This window comes from Myxocyprinus asiaticus, chromosome 48 (assembly GCF_019703515.2).
Source record: "Myxocyprinus asiaticus isolate MX2 ecotype Aquarium Trade chromosome 48, UBuf_Myxa_2, whole genome shotgun sequence".
In the NCBI taxonomy this organism is placed as follows: domain Eukaryota; kingdom Metazoa; phylum Chordata; class Actinopteri; order Cypriniformes; family Catostomidae; genus Myxocyprinus; species Myxocyprinus asiaticus.
This window is the reverse complement of record NC_059391.1, coordinates 22,147,419-22,165,645: the sequence shown is the minus strand read 5'-3', so window position 1 is coordinate 22,165,645 and position 18,227 is coordinate 22,147,419. Positions and strand designations below refer to the sequence as shown.

Sequence of the window (18,227 nt, the reverse complement as noted above, 5' to 3'; positions counted from 1 at the left end):
CAATAAATAATGTTTGACAACACTAGATGTATTTGAAAGCATGACAAACTTTTCACAGGTTTAAATTAAGGAAGCGTTACCTAATACAGTACACTGCACATGGGTGACAAAAAAAGCAGAATCAGGGCACCATGTTTGGAAGGATACCGGAACAGGATGGTGGTGCAGTGTACTGTGGCCTTGAAGAAATAGTTCACACAAAAATGAAAATTCTCTCATCATTTACTCACCCTCATGCCATCCCAGATGTGTGTGACTTGCTATCTTCTGCAGAACAAAAACAAAGATGTTTAGAAGAATATCTCAGCTCTGTAGGTCCTCACAGTGCAAGTGAATTGTAGCCAGAATTTTGAAGCTCCAAAATTTTGAAGTTAGAAAGTCATAGACATCTGGGGTGTCATGAGGGTGAGTAAATGATGAGAGAATTTTCATTTTTGGGTGAACTACTCCATTTAAATCATACATTTTCATCTGCCTTATGCCATTGGTTTATAATATCTGCTTTGTACTGTACTTTGTCACAGAAAGTTTAGGTATTAGCAGTTAGATGATCTGCTACCTGACCAAAACCCAAAGGGACTCAACAAACTTTTTGGTTTGGGGCTGGGTTTAAAAAAATCAATTATTATTCTAAATATTTTGTTTTGCGGACATGCACACTTAGAACCTGTGAGAATGTGTGTCTTGGTTGGAGAGGAAATTAAAAGAGAGTGAGCTGTTTAGAGTTCAGGTCTGGTTTGGTCTTAAAATTTGACTTGAATTTGTACTGGTCAGATCAGGTCATGTCATCAGTTTAATGCCTGTGCAGGACTGAAATATTAGTGTGGTGGCACTTAAAAGTACTTGATTTTTAAGGTTAAAAATAAATCTTTTGGTCAAAAGTGATGTCATAATCTGATATATACAGTGTATATATATATATATATATATATATATATATATATATATATATATATATATATATATATATATATATATATATATATATATATATATATATATAAAGTATTGTTATTTTAGTATGAAATATAAATATAAAAAATTATAATATTATTTATAATATAATTCTATATAAATGTTTTATTTATTATAAAAATATATAAATGTATAATATATATAATTATCAATTATTATACATTTATTAAAATGCTCTAGTGTAACAAAGAAAGTTGTTTACTGTGTATTTAACAGTCAGATCTGCTAGTTTTTACTGAACATTTAAAATTGTGTGTGTGTGTGTGTGTGTGTGTGTGTTTTTTTTTTTCTTTTTTAGGGTGGACTGTCTGCAGCACCAGCACGAGCTGTCTCGGCAGTGAAAAACATGAACCTGCCTGAAATACCCCGTAACATCAATATCGGAGACATCAATATAAAAGTGCCCAGTCTTTCCCCATTTTGAGGCTGCATGTTACTTACTATTACCGGTATATTCTTTGTTGTTATTGGACGCTGAGCTTCATTGCCATAGATACCGTTTCCCTGATGCCATTTATGGACTCATGACTGACCATAGTCAACAGGATTTTTAAACCCTGAGGACCTATATTTCATTTTAATTTAGTTGAAAGCACACTACTGGGTCCAAAAATGTATAAAATAACCTCTCATTTCAAACTTTGATTGTAGAATTGTTTTGTATTTTGTCTGTGATGTAGCAACATTCCAACAAACAGCATTGTTTGATTTGTGTGTTTTCTGCCAATATTTCAACCACTAAAACTGTAAATGTTACACATGTATTATTTAAATTGTATGCAGTATCATTAAAATACTGTTTTTGTCCAATTTCAGGTCTTGTTAATTATTAAAGGGATAGTTCACCCAAAAAATACAAATTCTCTTATCATTTACTCACCCTCATGACACCCCAGATGTGTATGACTTTCTAACTTCTGCAGAACACAAACTAAGATTTTTGGAAGAATATCTCAGCTCTGTAGGTCCTTACAATGCAAGTGAATGGTGATCAGAACTGTGTAGCTCCAAAAATCACATAAAGGAAACATAAAAGTAATCCATTTGACTCCAGTGGTTAAATCCAAATCTTCAGAAGTGATATAATAGGTGTGAGTGAGAAACGGATCAATATTTATGTCCTTTTTTACTCAGATATGAAAGTGAAACTAAACAGGGTGCACATGTTACTTTCAGATGTAAAAGTGAGTGGAGATTTAGAGTAAAAAAAAAGGACTTACATTTTGATCTTTTTCTCACCCACACCTATAATATTGATTTTGAAGATATTGATTTAACCACTGGAGTCTTATGGATTACTTCTATGTTTTCTTTATGTGATTTTTTTGAGCTACAAAGGTCTGATCACCATTCACTTGCATTGTATGGACCTACAGAGCTGAGATATTCTTCTAAAAATCTTCATTTGTGTTCTGCAGAAGAAAGAAAGTCATACACATCTGATATTGCATGAGGGTGAATACATGATGAGAGAATTTTCATTTTTAGGTGCATTTTCCCTTTAAAATAAGGCCCTTTTCACCATTTCAAAGAGGTTGTTTCTAATTTACTCAATGCATTATTCATTATTTTTGCATTGTGGTCATTTCATAATGACTTAAATGACACGTTACCTCATTAGAATTGCTGTATGAGGGTGAGTAATCGTGGAGCAGGGGTGAGAGAGTGATATCATGGTGAGTAAAAGGTCATATGTATGTCAAAATATCCACTCTCAAAAAAACTCTTTGAATTACTGCACCGATTATTTTTTCCTACCATTTCGAAGAGTTAAAAAATAATTATTTGGATGTATATTTTACAATACTTACATTTTTGCTACCGTTTTTTATTCACATGTTTTTCAACCATCCTTTACTGATTTTTGAAATCAGATCGATATTTTAATAGTGTTAGCATCCATATCTTCTGCTGCTGTGTTTGAACAGTTCATTCTCACTTAAGATGAATGAAAATGAATGCATTAGGTAACAAATTATCAAAGTGCCAGTTATTTAAAAGATAGCTCATGCACACTTTCTTAAAAAAAAAAAGAAAAGTGTGTTAGGTTTGAAATGATAATATATACAGTATATTCTTGAATTTTAAAACAAATTATTGGACACTTTTTGGTTGCCAAACACTAGTGGAACATTTCATAGTTAGTGTGATGAACTACACATGGTTAATCTGCAAAAAAACCTGTGTGATCTTAAAACATGGCTAAGAATAGGTAGTTCTGAAAAAGGTCATGGCATCACTTTTTTTGCATTTCCATTTTTTTATCTAATCAAATGAAATCCAAACATTTTACATGTGACCTAAGTGTCAATTTCCAGGACTAACATTGTACCATATTGTATTTTGGAGATACATACACAAAGGCACTTTCTTTCTTCATAAACAGCCACCTGTTTCATAAACTTCTCCACATGAACTTCAGTTACAAAACATACATATACTGTATATTTGAACTTGATGTAAATGATACATGTAACATCACTAATCCAGGATATAAAAAATAGATATGTGCATTTGCGCTGGTTACTTAAAAAAATAATATAACCTTACCGAGGGCAAGGTCTGTTTCATGTATGGCAGCTATGCATCAGCATATTTTTGTCAAATCATAGTTGTGACCATTAACAACCTCACCATGAGTTTGCAAATCAGCTTAAATGCATTTAAAATGGTGATCTTTAAATGTATAGTCAACAGAAAATAAATTCAAAAGATAACAATTGCATCATATATAAAAAAAAAAAGAAAAAAAAGAAAAAAAAAGTGATGTGAAATATCTAATAATCTCTGATATCATGCAATGTTATCTGTAAAAATAGGTGTCTATGAAAGGTCAAGAGCCATCAGTAACTCCAGTATTAACTCTGATGAATTGACTCAACATTTTCGTCACTAACTTTTATGCTTTTTTCTTTTGAGATACAATGGCAAGACTTGAAGGTCCTCTGACACAATTCTTATTTTACATAGAAAGGGGAAATCACTGCTGATAACCTTTTGATTAAGTGTTATTTATATAAACATTTCATGATTGGACACAATAAATGGACACATAGAAATATTTATTGTCTGCAATAAATGAAAATGCATTATAAAATGAATAGATAGATAATGAAAGTTTTAGGCCCTTTTTTAACATTTTAAAATAAAGTTCATATTTATCAGTAACTGCTATTTTATTGTATTTATTTATTTATTTTGACATACTACAGGTCATTTATGACACCATACTGTTAATAAAATGTGATAATGTTGCTTTGAGATTACACAACAGTAGCCAAGGTTTTTTTATGGAGACTTGTGACTTTGTTGAACATCTCATTTATAGTGTATTTGTAGATATGAGTTCATGTGATGAGGAGGAGGTATCATAAACACTGATTACCTGTAACAGCAATGCAATTACCTCATTCAAAATACTAGACACTTAGAAAAGTGAAAAGTCTGACTATTATCTGTATTTTCAGAGACTAATTTAAAGCATAAATTATGTCCCTGATACAATCTTCCCTCATAAAAGAAATCCAAAGGCCAAATCAGTGTATTACATTCAGTTTTAGTTTTACAGTTTTTTGAAGTATGCACAAAATCCAGCGTGACTACCACAGCGGGAGTATTTTACAAGTTAATTTATTACTAATCCTGTCCTTAGCTCATGGTAAACGCAAAGTTATTTAGCTAAACCAAGATTCAATTTGGGATTGTTTCACTCCTAATGAAAATGATAGTTGTAGACATGACAGTGACATTAAGTTATTCTTTTACAGTTATTCCGGCAATTAAGTGTCTATACCAACAGTTACTTGGGTTGATGTGCAGTACATTTGCTTCTGAGGACATTGTCCTTTTTGTAAAATGCAAGTTTGTGTCAGCAAATTCAATCGATTTACAACAGTGAAATTATAGAAGCTTTATCAATATGAACCTACTTGCCTTTACTGCAGATTATCATACTCTGTGATTCAAAATCAATAGAAGTAGCAAACATTTAAACAATTTCAGAGCTCAGAGAATAGTCCCTGCAAGAGAGGCACTGAAAAATAAAGTTGTAACTAAAGCCTGTAGTTCAAGAATAGTGGCCAACAACATTCAGAATTGTGTTTTGTGGTTTTGATCAGGCCTTATCACATTCAGATAATGTTCTGCATGAATTTCCTGTCATGGGTATCATTGACCCTTTGAAAGAGGTTCCAGATGCCCTCTTGTACACTGAAGGGTTGCTGTGGTAATGGATGAACCACTCATTCTTTTGGGAGGGGAGTCTTCCCTTGCATGCCTTAAAAAGTCATGCAGATGTCAGTTCACTCCTCTCATCCTGTCATACGGTATCTTTCAAGCATGGGAAAAGGTTTCTACATCAGTAAAACTGTCGGGATAGTGGGGATTGTGCTAGCTGCTGGAGCGGTAGCCACAATCATAGCCCTCTCTGTGGTCTACTCCCAAGAGAAGGCCAAGAACAATGAGAATGAGGTGAAACCCACTGTTGAAGTGACCACCTCAAGAACAACAGCAGCAACAGGTTTGGTTCCAACAACAACAGGAACAACCACAGGTTTGGTTCCAACAACAGCTCTATCCAATGAGCCTTGGGATCAGTGGCGGCTTCCTCAAACCCTGCTTCCAGAATCCTACAATGTCACCCTATGGCCACGGCTCCAGCCGGACCCTCATTTGGGAGTCTACTACTTCACAGGGATGTCCAGCGTGGTCTTCAAATGTGTGCAAGAGACAGACCTCATCCTCATTCACTCCAATAAGCTGAGAATGACAAAAGATGCCACTTTGAGAGCTCTCGGAAGCACAACGGCTCCTTCCATTGACTCGATCTGGATGCAAATGAAAACGCAGTATATGGTGATTCATCTGAAAGCTAAACTAACCGTTGGGGAAAACTATGAGCTTTACACAGAGTTTTTAGGAGCGCTTGCAGATGATATGGGTGGCTTCTACCGAAGTGAATATGAAGAGAATGGAGTTAAGAAGTAAGGAGATTTTGATATACTGTATATATTGAAAAAAATAAATAAATAAATAATATTAATGATTATGCTATATCTCCAGTCTCTATTAGACTTTTGTTTTGCTCTGTTTGTCACTTGTCAGTTCCACCTGTTCTGAAAAGTATTCATACATATTTCTAAAGGTACAAGGGCCGTCACTGGGGTGGTACCCTCAACAAGACTTTTTTTTTTTTTTTTTTGTACACTGCAAAAGGAATTTTTTTTACTGGTACTTTTGCCTTTTTGTCTTGTTTTCAAAGAAATCAAACATAATTTGGTGGGGTTTATACTTAAAGCAAGAAAAAATATTTTGCCAATGGGTTAAGAAAAGAAATTTGTTTTCTTACTGAATCTTGAAATTTAGATATTTGACTGGAAAACGAGACAAATATATATATATATTTTTTTTATTTAACTTGTTTTAGGTTCATAATGGTTCCCTGAGGAATTATTTGCATACAGTTATATGGTGGTTCCTTTGGGAACAAAAATGTACCTGCACAGTACCTTTTTGTCCACTTAAGGGTACCACCCCAGTGACGGCCATTGTACGATTAAAAAACAAACAAACAAACAAAAAACATATAGTCTAGTAAAAAAATGTAATTAGTAGTTCAAATTCCTTCTTCTTCAGAATTGTCGCCACAACCCAGATGCAGCCAACAGATGCCAGGAAAGCTTTCCCCTGCTTTGATGAACCAGCAATGAAAGCTGTATTCCACATCACTATTCTACATGATTGTGGAACAACAGCCCTCTCCAATGGCATTGACACTGGTAACTAAAACACACTGTTTTGTACAATAACTTATTTTTGTCATTTGTAGGCCAATGGAGTGTAATAACCAAAAGATATAAAGTGCATTTAAGAAGCTGTAATATGAATTTATCTCTCACTATAATGATCAAAAATGTCATCAGTCAATATGTTCACATCTCTTTTTTCTTTATGTTTAGAAACCACCAACATTACAGTGGACGGCGTTAATGTAACCAGAACCATATTTGCAGCCACAGAAAAAATGTCAACATATTTGTTGGCATTTATTGTCAGTGATTTCGGTAGCATTGAAAAAGATGATAAAAATCCTCAGGTATGTATCTCCTTAAAAATTTTATGAGAAAACTTTAAACATCAATTCAAGATTCAAACCAATTTCCAACAGCTAAAATGTTGTATTTTTTGCATATAGATTCGAATTTTTGCCCGTCAGGAAGCCATAAACGCAGGCCAAGGACAATATGCACTTAACGTGACTGGACCAATTCTCAGATTCTTTGAGATATATTTTAATGCCACCTATCCACTGCTGAAATCAGGTGAGAGAGTATGAATTGAAGTTGAGAATGTTGTTCAGTATTTCATGATCAAAGTGAAAATTAATATATCATTGATTAATACTTTTAATTTGAGTTCAGCTGCTAAAACTTTAGATGAGATTGGGTTATTTCCATTTGTATTTTAAAGGGATAATTCACCTGAAGGGCTTGTTCAAAAATTACAATTCTGACATTATTTTCTCACTCTCATTTCATTTCAATACCATACGACTTAATTCAGAATCTCTCCTTCTGAGTTCCACGGAAGAAAGAAAGTCATATGGGTTTGGAATGACATGAGAGTTAGTAAATGATGGGAGAATTTTGGGTGACAATGCATTATATCAGTACATGTATTTAAGTGGCATTTTGCACACATAATCTTATATTTCAGTCTCAAAAATGGTAAGCTTTCTTCATTCCTCCCACTGTCGCACAGATCAAATCGCACTGCCAGACTTCAGCGCTGGGGCAATGGAAAACTGGGGCTTAATCACATACAGAGAGACTGCCTTACTGTATGATGAAGAAATATCCTCAAATGCAAACAAAGAGAGGATTGCTACTATTATTGCCCACGAACTTGCCCACCAGGTATCAGGTGTCTTTCTCCAATTTCAAACTGTCAATGTGCAATGAGATAAGAACCCCAACATCCTTCTTTGATATCTATTGTTGCTTTGCTTGAAGTTCCTTTTTTATCAGGTTCAAACTGTAAAGTTTACAACTCCTGTAAAGGTTGTGAATTCTTTCTCACAGTATCTCTCCCTCTCTCTCTCTCCCTGCCTGTTTCTTTATAAGTGGTTTGGAAATCTTGTGACTCTAAGATGGTGGAACGACTTGTGGCTCAATGAAGGTTTTGCATCCTACGTCACATATCTCGGGGCGCATGAAGCTGAACCAGACTGGAACATTGTGAGTGCTTGAAGTTAAAGCCAAAGCCATACAAACACTATATGAAAAAGCCATTGGTGTGTTTCTACATAATTTTGTAATCTTATCTTAATTTAGCAAAGGATTGATTGTTGCGTTTGCTTATGTACAAACACAACTACCCCCTTTTAGACTGCCAGCCAGTGTTGATGAGGGTTGGGCAAAACACAGAAAAGTCTTGCTATGAAACTTAAATTTTGTCTAACCTTTTGACTAATTGAACCTACTGATTCCCTGAAGCATTTTAGAGACTATATTCTCTAAACTAAGGTCAATATTGTCAAAAAAATGAACGCAGCCAACAAACAGACTTTATGATTTTCTTCCAAACTGAACGAACCAACGAACAATGTTATTTCGAATCGATTTTTCCTAAGTTTAAGCCTGAACTCAAAACTAAACATAACCATAAAGTCAAGCCCCTTACCCAAACCCCAAACCTAATCATGATTTTAATAGGAAAATAACTGTTGTGTACTAAAGAAGAAAGAAAACATTGAGGTTTGGAGAGAGATGAGGGAAGCGTACTACAGGTTATTGACATACATCAGTCATTTGTAGTCCATAAATAAATATGGAATGAATGAGTAACCTAATTTGATGTTTCCTTAAAAAAATGTTGGAAAGGAGGCTAGCTCAAATTTGATGCCCGTATTGTGTCGATTTGAAATTCTGTTTGTTTATTGGTTGGTCTCTATGGCAATAGTAGTCGTACCTTTTTGTATGATATTTTACGATTTCGCATTCTCATACAATTTATTACAAGTTGACATGATGAGACTGTTGGTGGTTCAGATAGCTTTTTTTATTTTATTTCAGTATATCTATCTATCTATCTATCTATCTATATGTATCTATCCCACAGAAAGACTTGATTGTTCTGAATGATGTGCACCGAGTTTTTGCCTTAGATGCACTGGCCTCCTCTCACCCTTTGTCCTCTAAAGAAGAGGAAATCCAAAGACCAGAGCAAATTAATGAAGTGTTTGATGCAATCTCCTACAGTAAGGTAGCGTGTTAGAACTGTTTGCTAAATTTGAATGTTTATGACATTAATGTCTAATAATGAAGAACAACATGCTGAATATTATGTGGCATGTTGTTGGAAAGTTCAACCACCTTCAAAGCGTGATAATGTGTGCTCTCTTCCTCTAGGGGGCATCAGTACTAAGGATGCTATCTGATTTCCTCAGTGAAACAGTGTTTACTGATGGACTCAAAGTAAGTTCCCTCAGTACACTAACCCTTGTTGTAATGTACATTTGAAAATAAGGTCAAAATTCAATATCCCTTTTTTTGTGTGTGTTCAATGTGAGTTGAATTTTTATTTTTTTATTATTATTTTTTTAACATTCATGACCAATTTATTTCAACAGACCTATCTAGATTATTTCAAATTCAACAACACGGTTTACACAGACCTTTGGGACCATCTTCAAATGGTATGTAACATTAAGATAAAATACAATTTCATCTATTAAGCAAAATAAGAATGTTCCTTTAAAGGTGATTTTTTTCAATATTAAAATACTTTCTCCCTTCCAAGATTAATACTGTATGCAGAGACAACTATGTATAGTAGGTTGTAGGTTGATTTCCTTGAAAATTGTAAACATTAAGAAATTGTAAATTGTGACTCTGTGGTCACAAGATTCATGTTGAATGAAGGCTAATATCGACATCATATGTACTGTACATTGATTTGCCGAGACAAAAGACAAGTACTCATGAGTCATGATGAAAATGTTATAGGCTGTGAACAGGACCGGCACCAGTCTCCCCAGATCTGTGCATGACATTATGGACCGTTGGGTTCTTCAAATGGGCTTCCCTGTGGTCACTATCAACACTACAACTGGCCAGATCTCACAGAAACACTTCCTCCTGGATCCTGACTCTGTTCTTAAAAGGCCATCAGAATTCAAGTATGTAAAAAAAAAAAAAAAAGGTAACACTTTACAATAAGGTTCCATTTGTTAACATTAGTTAATCAGAATCAGAATCAGAATCAGCTTTATTGCCAAGTATGCTTACACATACAAGGAATTTGTCTTGGTGACAGGAGCTTCCAGTGTACAACAATACAAAATCAATACAAAAATAGCAGCAAGACATAGATAATAATAAAAAATAAAAAATAAAAAATAATTATACACATACGTACAGACACACACACACACACATAGATACACACATACACATGGGTAGTGCAAATCTAATACAAATCTGTTATGTACAGTGCAAATTATTTTTATTTTTTTTTCTCAGAGGAATGAAACGGTAGAAGAGGTTGGATGTGTTGGATAAATATAAGAAAGACTAAACTGTGTATTGCACATAGTTATTGCTCAATGGGGCAATTTATCTGTTCATGAGCCTGACGGTTCTGGTGCTCAGAGCTCTGAAGCGTCGGCCAGAAGGCAACAGTTCAAAAAGGTAGTGGGCAGGGTGAGTGGGGTCCAGAGTGATTTTTTCCAGCCATTTCCTCACTCTGGAAGTGTATGGTTCTTGAAGGGGGGTGGGGGGGGGCAACCAATGATCCTCTCAGCAGTCCGAACTGTCCTTTGTAGTCTTCTGATGTCTGATTTCGTAGATGAACCAAACCAGACAGTTATTGAAGTGCAGAGGACAGACTCAATGACTGCTGAGTAAAACTGTATCAGCAGCACCTGTGGCAGGTTGAATTTTCTCAGCTGGCGAAGGAAGTACAACCTCTGCTGGGCCTTTTTCACAATGGAGTCAATGTGGGTCTCCCACTTCAGGTCCTGTGAGATGGTAGTGCCCAGGAATCTGAATGACCCCACTGCTGCCACAGTGTTGTTTAGAATGTTGAGGGGAGACAGTGTTGGGGGGTTCCTCCTAAAGTCCACAATAATTTCCACTGTTTTGAGCGTGTTTAGCTCAAGGTTGTTTTGACTGCACCAGACAGCCAGCTGTTCAACCTCCCTTCTGTACGCAGACTTATCGTCATCTCGGATGAAGCCGATGACAATGGTGTCGTCTGCAAACTTCAGGAGCTTGACAGAGGGGTCCTTGGTGATGCAGTCATTGGTGTAGAGGGAGAAGAGTAGTGGGGAGAGCACCAATGCTGATTGTACAGGTGCTGGAAGTGAGTTTCGCCTGTCTCACAAGCTGCTGCCTGTCCATCAGAAAGCTGGTAATCAACTGACAGATAGACATTGGAAGAGAGAGTTGATGTAATTTATTCTGGAGTATAGCTGGGATGATGGTGTTGAAAGCCGAACTGAAGTTCACAAAAAGGATCCTTGCATATGTCCCTGGTCTGTCCAGATGTTGCAGGATATTATGCAATCCTATGTTGACAGCATCATCCACAGACCTGTTTGCTCGATAAGCAATACCTAATGCATTTGGTATCATGAATAAACAATGAACATTGTATTTTTTACAGCATTTATCAATCTTGTTAATGTTAGTTAATAAAAGTACAACTGTTCATTGTTAGTTCATTTTAAAGCATGGTGCATAATGTTAACAAATACAACATTTTACAAATGTAATGGTGTATGTTAAAATTAACATTAACCAAGACGAACAAATGCTGTAAAAGTATTGTTCATTTTTAGTTCACGTTAACTAATGTTAACAAATGGAACCTTATTATAAAGTGTTTTATTGGACCAATTACTGTTTAATTACATTAAGGATAAATATAATTTCCTTAAGAATCCATCATTTAGTGTTTGCTCAAATGTTGGATAACTATATAAGAATATTTATTTATTTTTTCAGTTATGAGTGGTTTGTACCAATTAAATGGATGAAAACAGGAGCATTGCAAGAACCATATTGGCTGCTACAAAAAACTGGTGAGTTTGGAAACTCCAGTGGTCTCAGTAAAGACCTAAAATTATTACTAAAAAGACCATCATTCTTCAGGAGTCAATGCTGTCAATCCTTTTGTTAAATATCATTGCAAATGACGATTGGGTTGAAAAAGGACAATATTCTATCTGCTTCTCTGAATATAAAGCCATTGCATTTCTGCTTCAACTATATTTTTTGTAATTTAGCTCAAAACAATGAAATGAAAACAAATGCAAATGAGTGGATTCTGGCCAACATCAATGTGGTAGGATACTACAGGGTAAACTATGATAATGAAAACTGGGAACGCCTCCTTAATGCTCTCCAGACATCTAAGGAGGTAAGAAGAAATACACTGAGTGAGTTGAAAGAAAAAGAGTTGTAAAATGTAATTTAGGCAAGCACTCTCATGTTGTTCACAACTCAAAATATCGATTCAACAATATTTGAAAATATTTGGATTGTTTTTTTGTTTTTCAATGTTGAATTTGTTCTTTTACAATAATTGACAGCAACTGTTTAATTTGTTTTCAATTTAGAGGATCCTCGTTATTAACCGAGCACAGATAATTGATGATGCATTCAACCTTGCCAAGTAAAATAAGAAATCCTACTCCTTTCCTCAATGTTTCAAGTATAATTTTCATTACTCAGTCCAAATGCTCAATTGTATTTCTACCCTAAACAGAGCAAGAATTGTTCCAACAACATTGGCTCTCAGGACCACAAAGTATCTCTCCTCTGAAACTGAGTACATGCCTTGGGAGGCAGCCCTTGATAACCTGGATTACTTTTACCTGATGTTTGATCGCACTGAGGTTTACGGCCCCATGCAGGTAAGCTTGCTTTCAACTGTCAGGATCCTGCCACTTGTTCAGTTATGTTTATTGTGGTGATAGTATCCTGACACTCTTGTTGTTTGTGTTGAGTGCATAGCTCAGGGGTACTCTTTTGACCATGTGCTCTACCTGTTCTTGTTTTTTCTCTCTGTGTGAGCACACTGCTTCAGTCGGCTTTGTGTCCACGCCAGCGGTCACCGCCCTTCTTGACCCTGTCCAGCTCCCAGCAGTCACCACCCATACTGATCCTATCCCTGTCCCCTGCCTGACTGACTTTTTGCCAGACTGACTGTGCCTATCCAGTCCCCTCCAGCTGCTGTCCAGCCTGTCCAGATTCTGTCCCTGTACCCAGTGGCGTTACAGTTCGTTCCAGTTCTTATTTTGCCTGAGGCCACAGGTCTAGTCTCATCCCCAGCCACTTCACATACCTTCCTCTTCAAGACTGAGAATTTCCCTACCCTTACCTTATCCCTGACCTCAGTCTGCCTCCTCACCAACCCATTTCCCTACAGCTGTACTAGTCCCCTTTTTGGTCCCTTACCATTTCCCGAATCTCAGGTCATCTAGTCTGTCCCCTGTAGTCTTCCTTCCCTGTCAGGATCTGCTTCCTTGTCTGCCCAGCCTGTTCTCTGCTCGTTACCTGATCTCGCACCTTGGTCAGATCCGCTAGATCTGCCCTGGTCTGTCCGGTTGGTTCTCTGGCCGCTCACCGGAATGGTCCTGGCTCCCTGCCTCGTTCCTGAGGCCTCCTCCCAGGCCGCCGGACCCACCCATAACCTAGAGCCACCTTTATGGTTTCCCCCACCCTTCCCCCCATGGATGGTACCTTCTGTGCCTCCATCTAGCCATACTCTGTCTGTTTGTCGGTGTTGTCTGGTCTTGTCTGTTGTTTGATGTTCCCCTTTTGGGACACCAGGAAGCATCCCTTTGAGGGGAGGTAGTGTCAGGATCCTGTCACTTGGTCAGTCATGTTTATTGTGGTGACTGGTTTCTGGCACTCTTGTTCTGTGTTTGTGTTGCGTGCATGGCTTAGGGGTACTTTCCTGACCATGTGCTCTACCTGTTCTTGTTTTTTTGTCTCTGTGTGAGCGCACGGCTTCGGTTTGTAGTTTCCCTGCCATGCGCACTTCGGTTGGTTTTGTGTTTCATGTTCAGAGCATGGTGTCTGGATCCTTGCTCTCCTGTCTGGTTCGGTTTCGTTTCTGGTGTCGGGATCCGGACACTCATGTCCACCCTCCCTGGTTAGTTCGTTTTATTTTGGTCTGTCTCTTGTGGATGCCAGAAGGTGTCTCGTCTGAGTTTTTTCTCTGTGTTTGCCTTGTCTCTCAAGCCCTCTTGTGTCTTGCAGGTGCCATGTTGAGTTTGCTAGCTCCAGTTGCCTTGGAAACAGTCATTACTCCAATCAGCTGATCATCTGTGGCACCTGCTCTCCCAATTACCTCTCCCTATACCAGCTCCCTTTGTGTTGAGTCCTGTGCTGAATCATTTTGAGTGTTTGTGAGTGTGTTGGTCTGTTCCCTGAGTCTGTCGGTTTGCTATTGAGTCTTTGGTTGGTTCTAGTATTTTACTAGTTCTGTTTTCAGTTCACCTTTTTCTCCATTGAGAGTTTTTGTTTGTATTTTGTCTTTTGCTTAATATAGCTCATTTTTGCCTCATCTCTGCAACTGGGTCCTTCTTGTCTGAGACAACCATGACAGAAACTGTTTCTTTAAGAAAATTAAACAAAGGGAACAGGTCTTGATGTCTAACATGCATTTTTTTATTTTTACCTGTAGGCATACGTTAGAAAACAGGTGGAACCCTTGTATAATTACTTCAAAGATCTTACAAACTGGACAGATGTTGCAAAAGGACATACTGATCAGTAAGTCAAACACATACAGGCATGATTTAGATTTGTTTAGATTTGCTCTTGGGAATTTATTTGGAATATTTTGGGGTGGTTTCAATTGATCTAATTCATTTATATATGCAGATATAACCAAGTAAATGCACTCAGAGTTGCCTGCAGCACTGGTGTGGAAGCCTGTAACACTCTAGTCAAAACATGGTTCCAAGAGTTGAGGGACAATCCTGCCGTCAACCTGTGAGTTTCATTTTTTATAACCTCATAGTTAAAAACTGTACTGAATCAGATTCTTGTTGCATCTTTGTTGAAATAGATAATACAACTTATAAAAATGTCATTATTTATAAAAAATAATAATAATTGCCAATATTATTAACAATCAATCATATATAATTGCTATTTTGTTTTATAAGCATTTTCAGTAGTGATCGAACAATATAGGTTTTAAATGGCCAATGCCGATACCAATATTTAGACAGCAGGGTGGCCGATGGTCGATACAATGCTGATATATATAAAACACTTTAATGAAAGCAAATTAAGTTTACAAAATTCTACACAATATTTAAACAACATTCACTAAAAAATATGGTGAAATACTGGCCAATTAATCAGGCTGGCCGATATATCGGTCTATCACTAATTTTCAGTATTTTCAGTACTTTTATAGATCATAAAAATAGCAGCCAATTATCTTAAATTAGTAGATCACTAGAAAACTAAAATTTTCATAATTGGTTCCTCCAACAGTATAAAGCCCAACTTGAGGTCTACAGTGTACTGTAGCGCCATTGCTGCAGGTGGTGCTGAGGAATGGGACTTTGCCTGGGAAATGTTCAGAAATGCCACCATTGCCTCAGAGGCTGAGAAACTGAGAGCTGCACTGGCATGTGCCACCCAGCCCTGGTTACTGAACAGGTAAGCTCACTACAGGCTGACTAGGTCATTTTTTTCTCATGTGTATTGCCATAATTACATTGTTCTAAATCCACATTCTTTGATTTATTTTGTAGGTATCTGGAATACACTTTGAACACAACTCTAATTCGGAAGCAAGATGCCACCTCTACAATTATCAGCATTGCAAGCAATGTGGTCGGCCAACCTTTGGCTTGGGACTTTGTTAGGACCAACTGGGCATACATTTTCAATCAGTGAGTAGGACTCTAATACTTTTATTTAAATTGATTATGTTATTATATGCTTAAAAATTTTGACAGCCATGTTCTGTAATGTACTGTTCTATTCTTTCCCATCAGATATGGAGGTGGATCTTTCTCTTTCTCCAATCTGATCAATGGTGTAACAAAGAGATTCTCAACTGAATTTGAACTACAACAAGTATGTGATCTACCCCAGGACTAATATATTTCCTGCAATCAGTGGAGTTTGATGTACATTACTTGGCCAAAAGTACAGTATTTGGGCACCCCCTCTACTGTAATTAATGGGTATGGCTAAGCCCCTTAATTCCAGTAAAGACCAATTTTCAATGCTCATATAACAAACAAGCACATGTAGGTGTTGTGTTTGCGTCTACATAATTTTGGCCATATATTGTGTAAGTTCTAAGTTTAGTACATGTTGTACCATCAAGCCAACATGATAAAGAGGAAGAAACAATGACTAACAGTTTAACAAATGTCATCTTGCACAGCAGATTCTTATACCTGAATGTTCTATTTTACACCCTGTGAAATAATCCACTTCCCTGTTTCAAAAACACAGCTGAAGCAGTTCAGGGATGACAGTGCTGACGTAGGTTTCGGTTCCGGCACCCTCGCCATCGAGCAGTCCATCGAGAGGACTAGAGCAAACATCAAATGGGTCAAAGACCACAAGAAATCCGTCTTGGAATGGTTCAAGGAAGAAACCAAGTCCTGACTGATGCACATACTGTAGTTTGTTTCCTTCAAGGAGAAGAGGAACACTGAATTTCACAGAACACATCTCAAAGACCGCAAGATCATTTAGATTTACACTCTACAATATCAGGAAGATAAGACCCTTCCTCTCTGAACATCCCACACAACTTCTTGTTCAGTCACTTGTCATAACTAGACTGGACTACTGTAATGCTCTCATTGCAGGCCTCCCTGCATGTGCAATTAGACCCCTGCAGAATGCAGCAGCACATCTGGTCTTTAATCAACAAAAGAGAGCGCATGTTACACCACTCCTTGTCTCTCTTCACTGGCTGCCGGTTGATGCAAGTATTAAGTTCAAGGCTCTGATGCTGGCATACAAAACAGTCACTGGGTCTGCTCCAGCATACCTAAAATCATTTCTACAGAGCTACGCACCCACTAGAAACCTGCAGTCAGCTAATGAACGTCGCCTTGTTGTACCAACGCAAAGTGGCACCAAAACACTTTTCCGGACTTTCGGCTTCATCATACCACGTTGGTGGAATGACCTTCCCAACTCCATCCGTGAAACTCATTTTCTGTCTTCAAAAAACGGCTAAAAACACATCTTTTCCATGAGCACTTAACCAGTCACAAAAAAAAAAAAAAATAAAAAAAAATCCTTGTTGCACTTTAATCTGTTTTGAATGCTATTCTGATGCTAGTGAAACTTTGTAATATGGCACGTTTCATACCACTGTCTCCTTAAGATGATTCGCTTATGTTTTCCTCTTTTGTAAGTCGCTTTGGATGAAAGCGTCTGCCAAATGAATAAATGTAAATGTAAACACTGGGACTTATTGGTTTGCTAAGTCTAGATGTCTAGACTTAGCAAACTAGATGTCTAGTCTAGAACATGAAAGGAATGGCTGTTTATTCTTGCAATCTATATGTTTTAGATTGCAATATTTTCCAGAGGTGACGTTTCCTATGACGTTGTATACTGTATAAAGACTTTCCTTAAAGAGTGCTTAGTGTTATGATTGTTACATTTTCCCAGTTGATTATTTTTGTAAAAATTTGATTTTTCTAATGATGTGATAACTTTTTTTTTTTTTTGTAAAATTTATAATTTTGGTATTTTGTCCAATGAAAATAAACCACGTTTTTTGAAACACTGAGTTCCCTCTGTGCATGAATAATAACTAACAATACCCTTGTAAACTCTTGCACTTTTATAATCTACACTGCTGTTTATCTGTTAAACCTATAACTGTGAACTACTTTGTACATTTCTAGCTAATTTTTGAACTTTTCATTGTGGTAATTTATGGTACGGTATTCTTCAGATTAATCCCTTGTGTTGTATCATTCCTTATTTGTAATTAAAATGTATTAGTTAATTAATTATAACTTATAATAATTGTTTACCTACATATATGGCATATTCTTTCAACAAATATCAAAACCAATTTGTAATCTAAACATATGACCAAAATTCATGTTAATCCGAACGACTATAATGTTGCCGTGTTTGTTTTTCGCACAGAAAATGTGAGCTTCTTCCCACGGTTCTCACCACCACGTTTTTACTGAAGAGTAATGGCTGCATAAACATGTCAGGGAAGAAGTATGC

The 18,227-nt window shown here is 36.7% G+C and overlaps 2 protein-coding genes across 2 annotated transcripts in view; both read left to right on the top strand.

The window, feature by feature from the left end:
- LOC127437511 (AP-3 complex subunit sigma-2) overlaps positions 1-1,804 on the top strand; it is a 4,498-nt gene extending 2,694 nt beyond the window's left edge. Inside the window, exon 6 of the mRNA XM_051692482.1 lies at positions 1,274-1,804. Coding sequence (XP_051548442.1) covers positions 1,274-1,399 — 126 coding nt within the window. The 3' untranslated portion in view covers positions 1,400-1,804. The remainder of the gene's footprint in view (positions 1-1,273) is intronic.
- A 3,509-nt stretch (positions 1,805-5,313) lies between these two features.
- Positions 5,314-17,772, top strand: LOC127437683 (aminopeptidase Ey-like). The gene is made up of 20 exons (XM_051692751.1): positions 5,314-5,957; positions 6,610-6,752; positions 6,933-7,069; positions 7,169-7,295; positions 7,735-7,889; positions 8,097-8,210; positions 9,094-9,237; positions 9,384-9,449; positions 9,605-9,670; positions 9,981-10,153; positions 11,982-12,058; positions 12,263-12,396; positions 12,596-12,651; positions 12,745-12,892; positions 14,671-14,759; positions 14,871-14,981; positions 15,495-15,662; positions 15,758-15,898; positions 16,004-16,085; positions 16,473-17,772. The coding sequence occupies exons 1-20, from the start codon at positions 5,314-5,316 to the stop codon at positions 16,626-16,628; spliced, it is 2,931 nt and encodes a 976-aa protein (XP_051548711.1). The 3' UTR covers positions 16,629-17,772.
- The last annotated feature ends 455 nt before the right edge of the window (positions 17,773-18,227 follow it).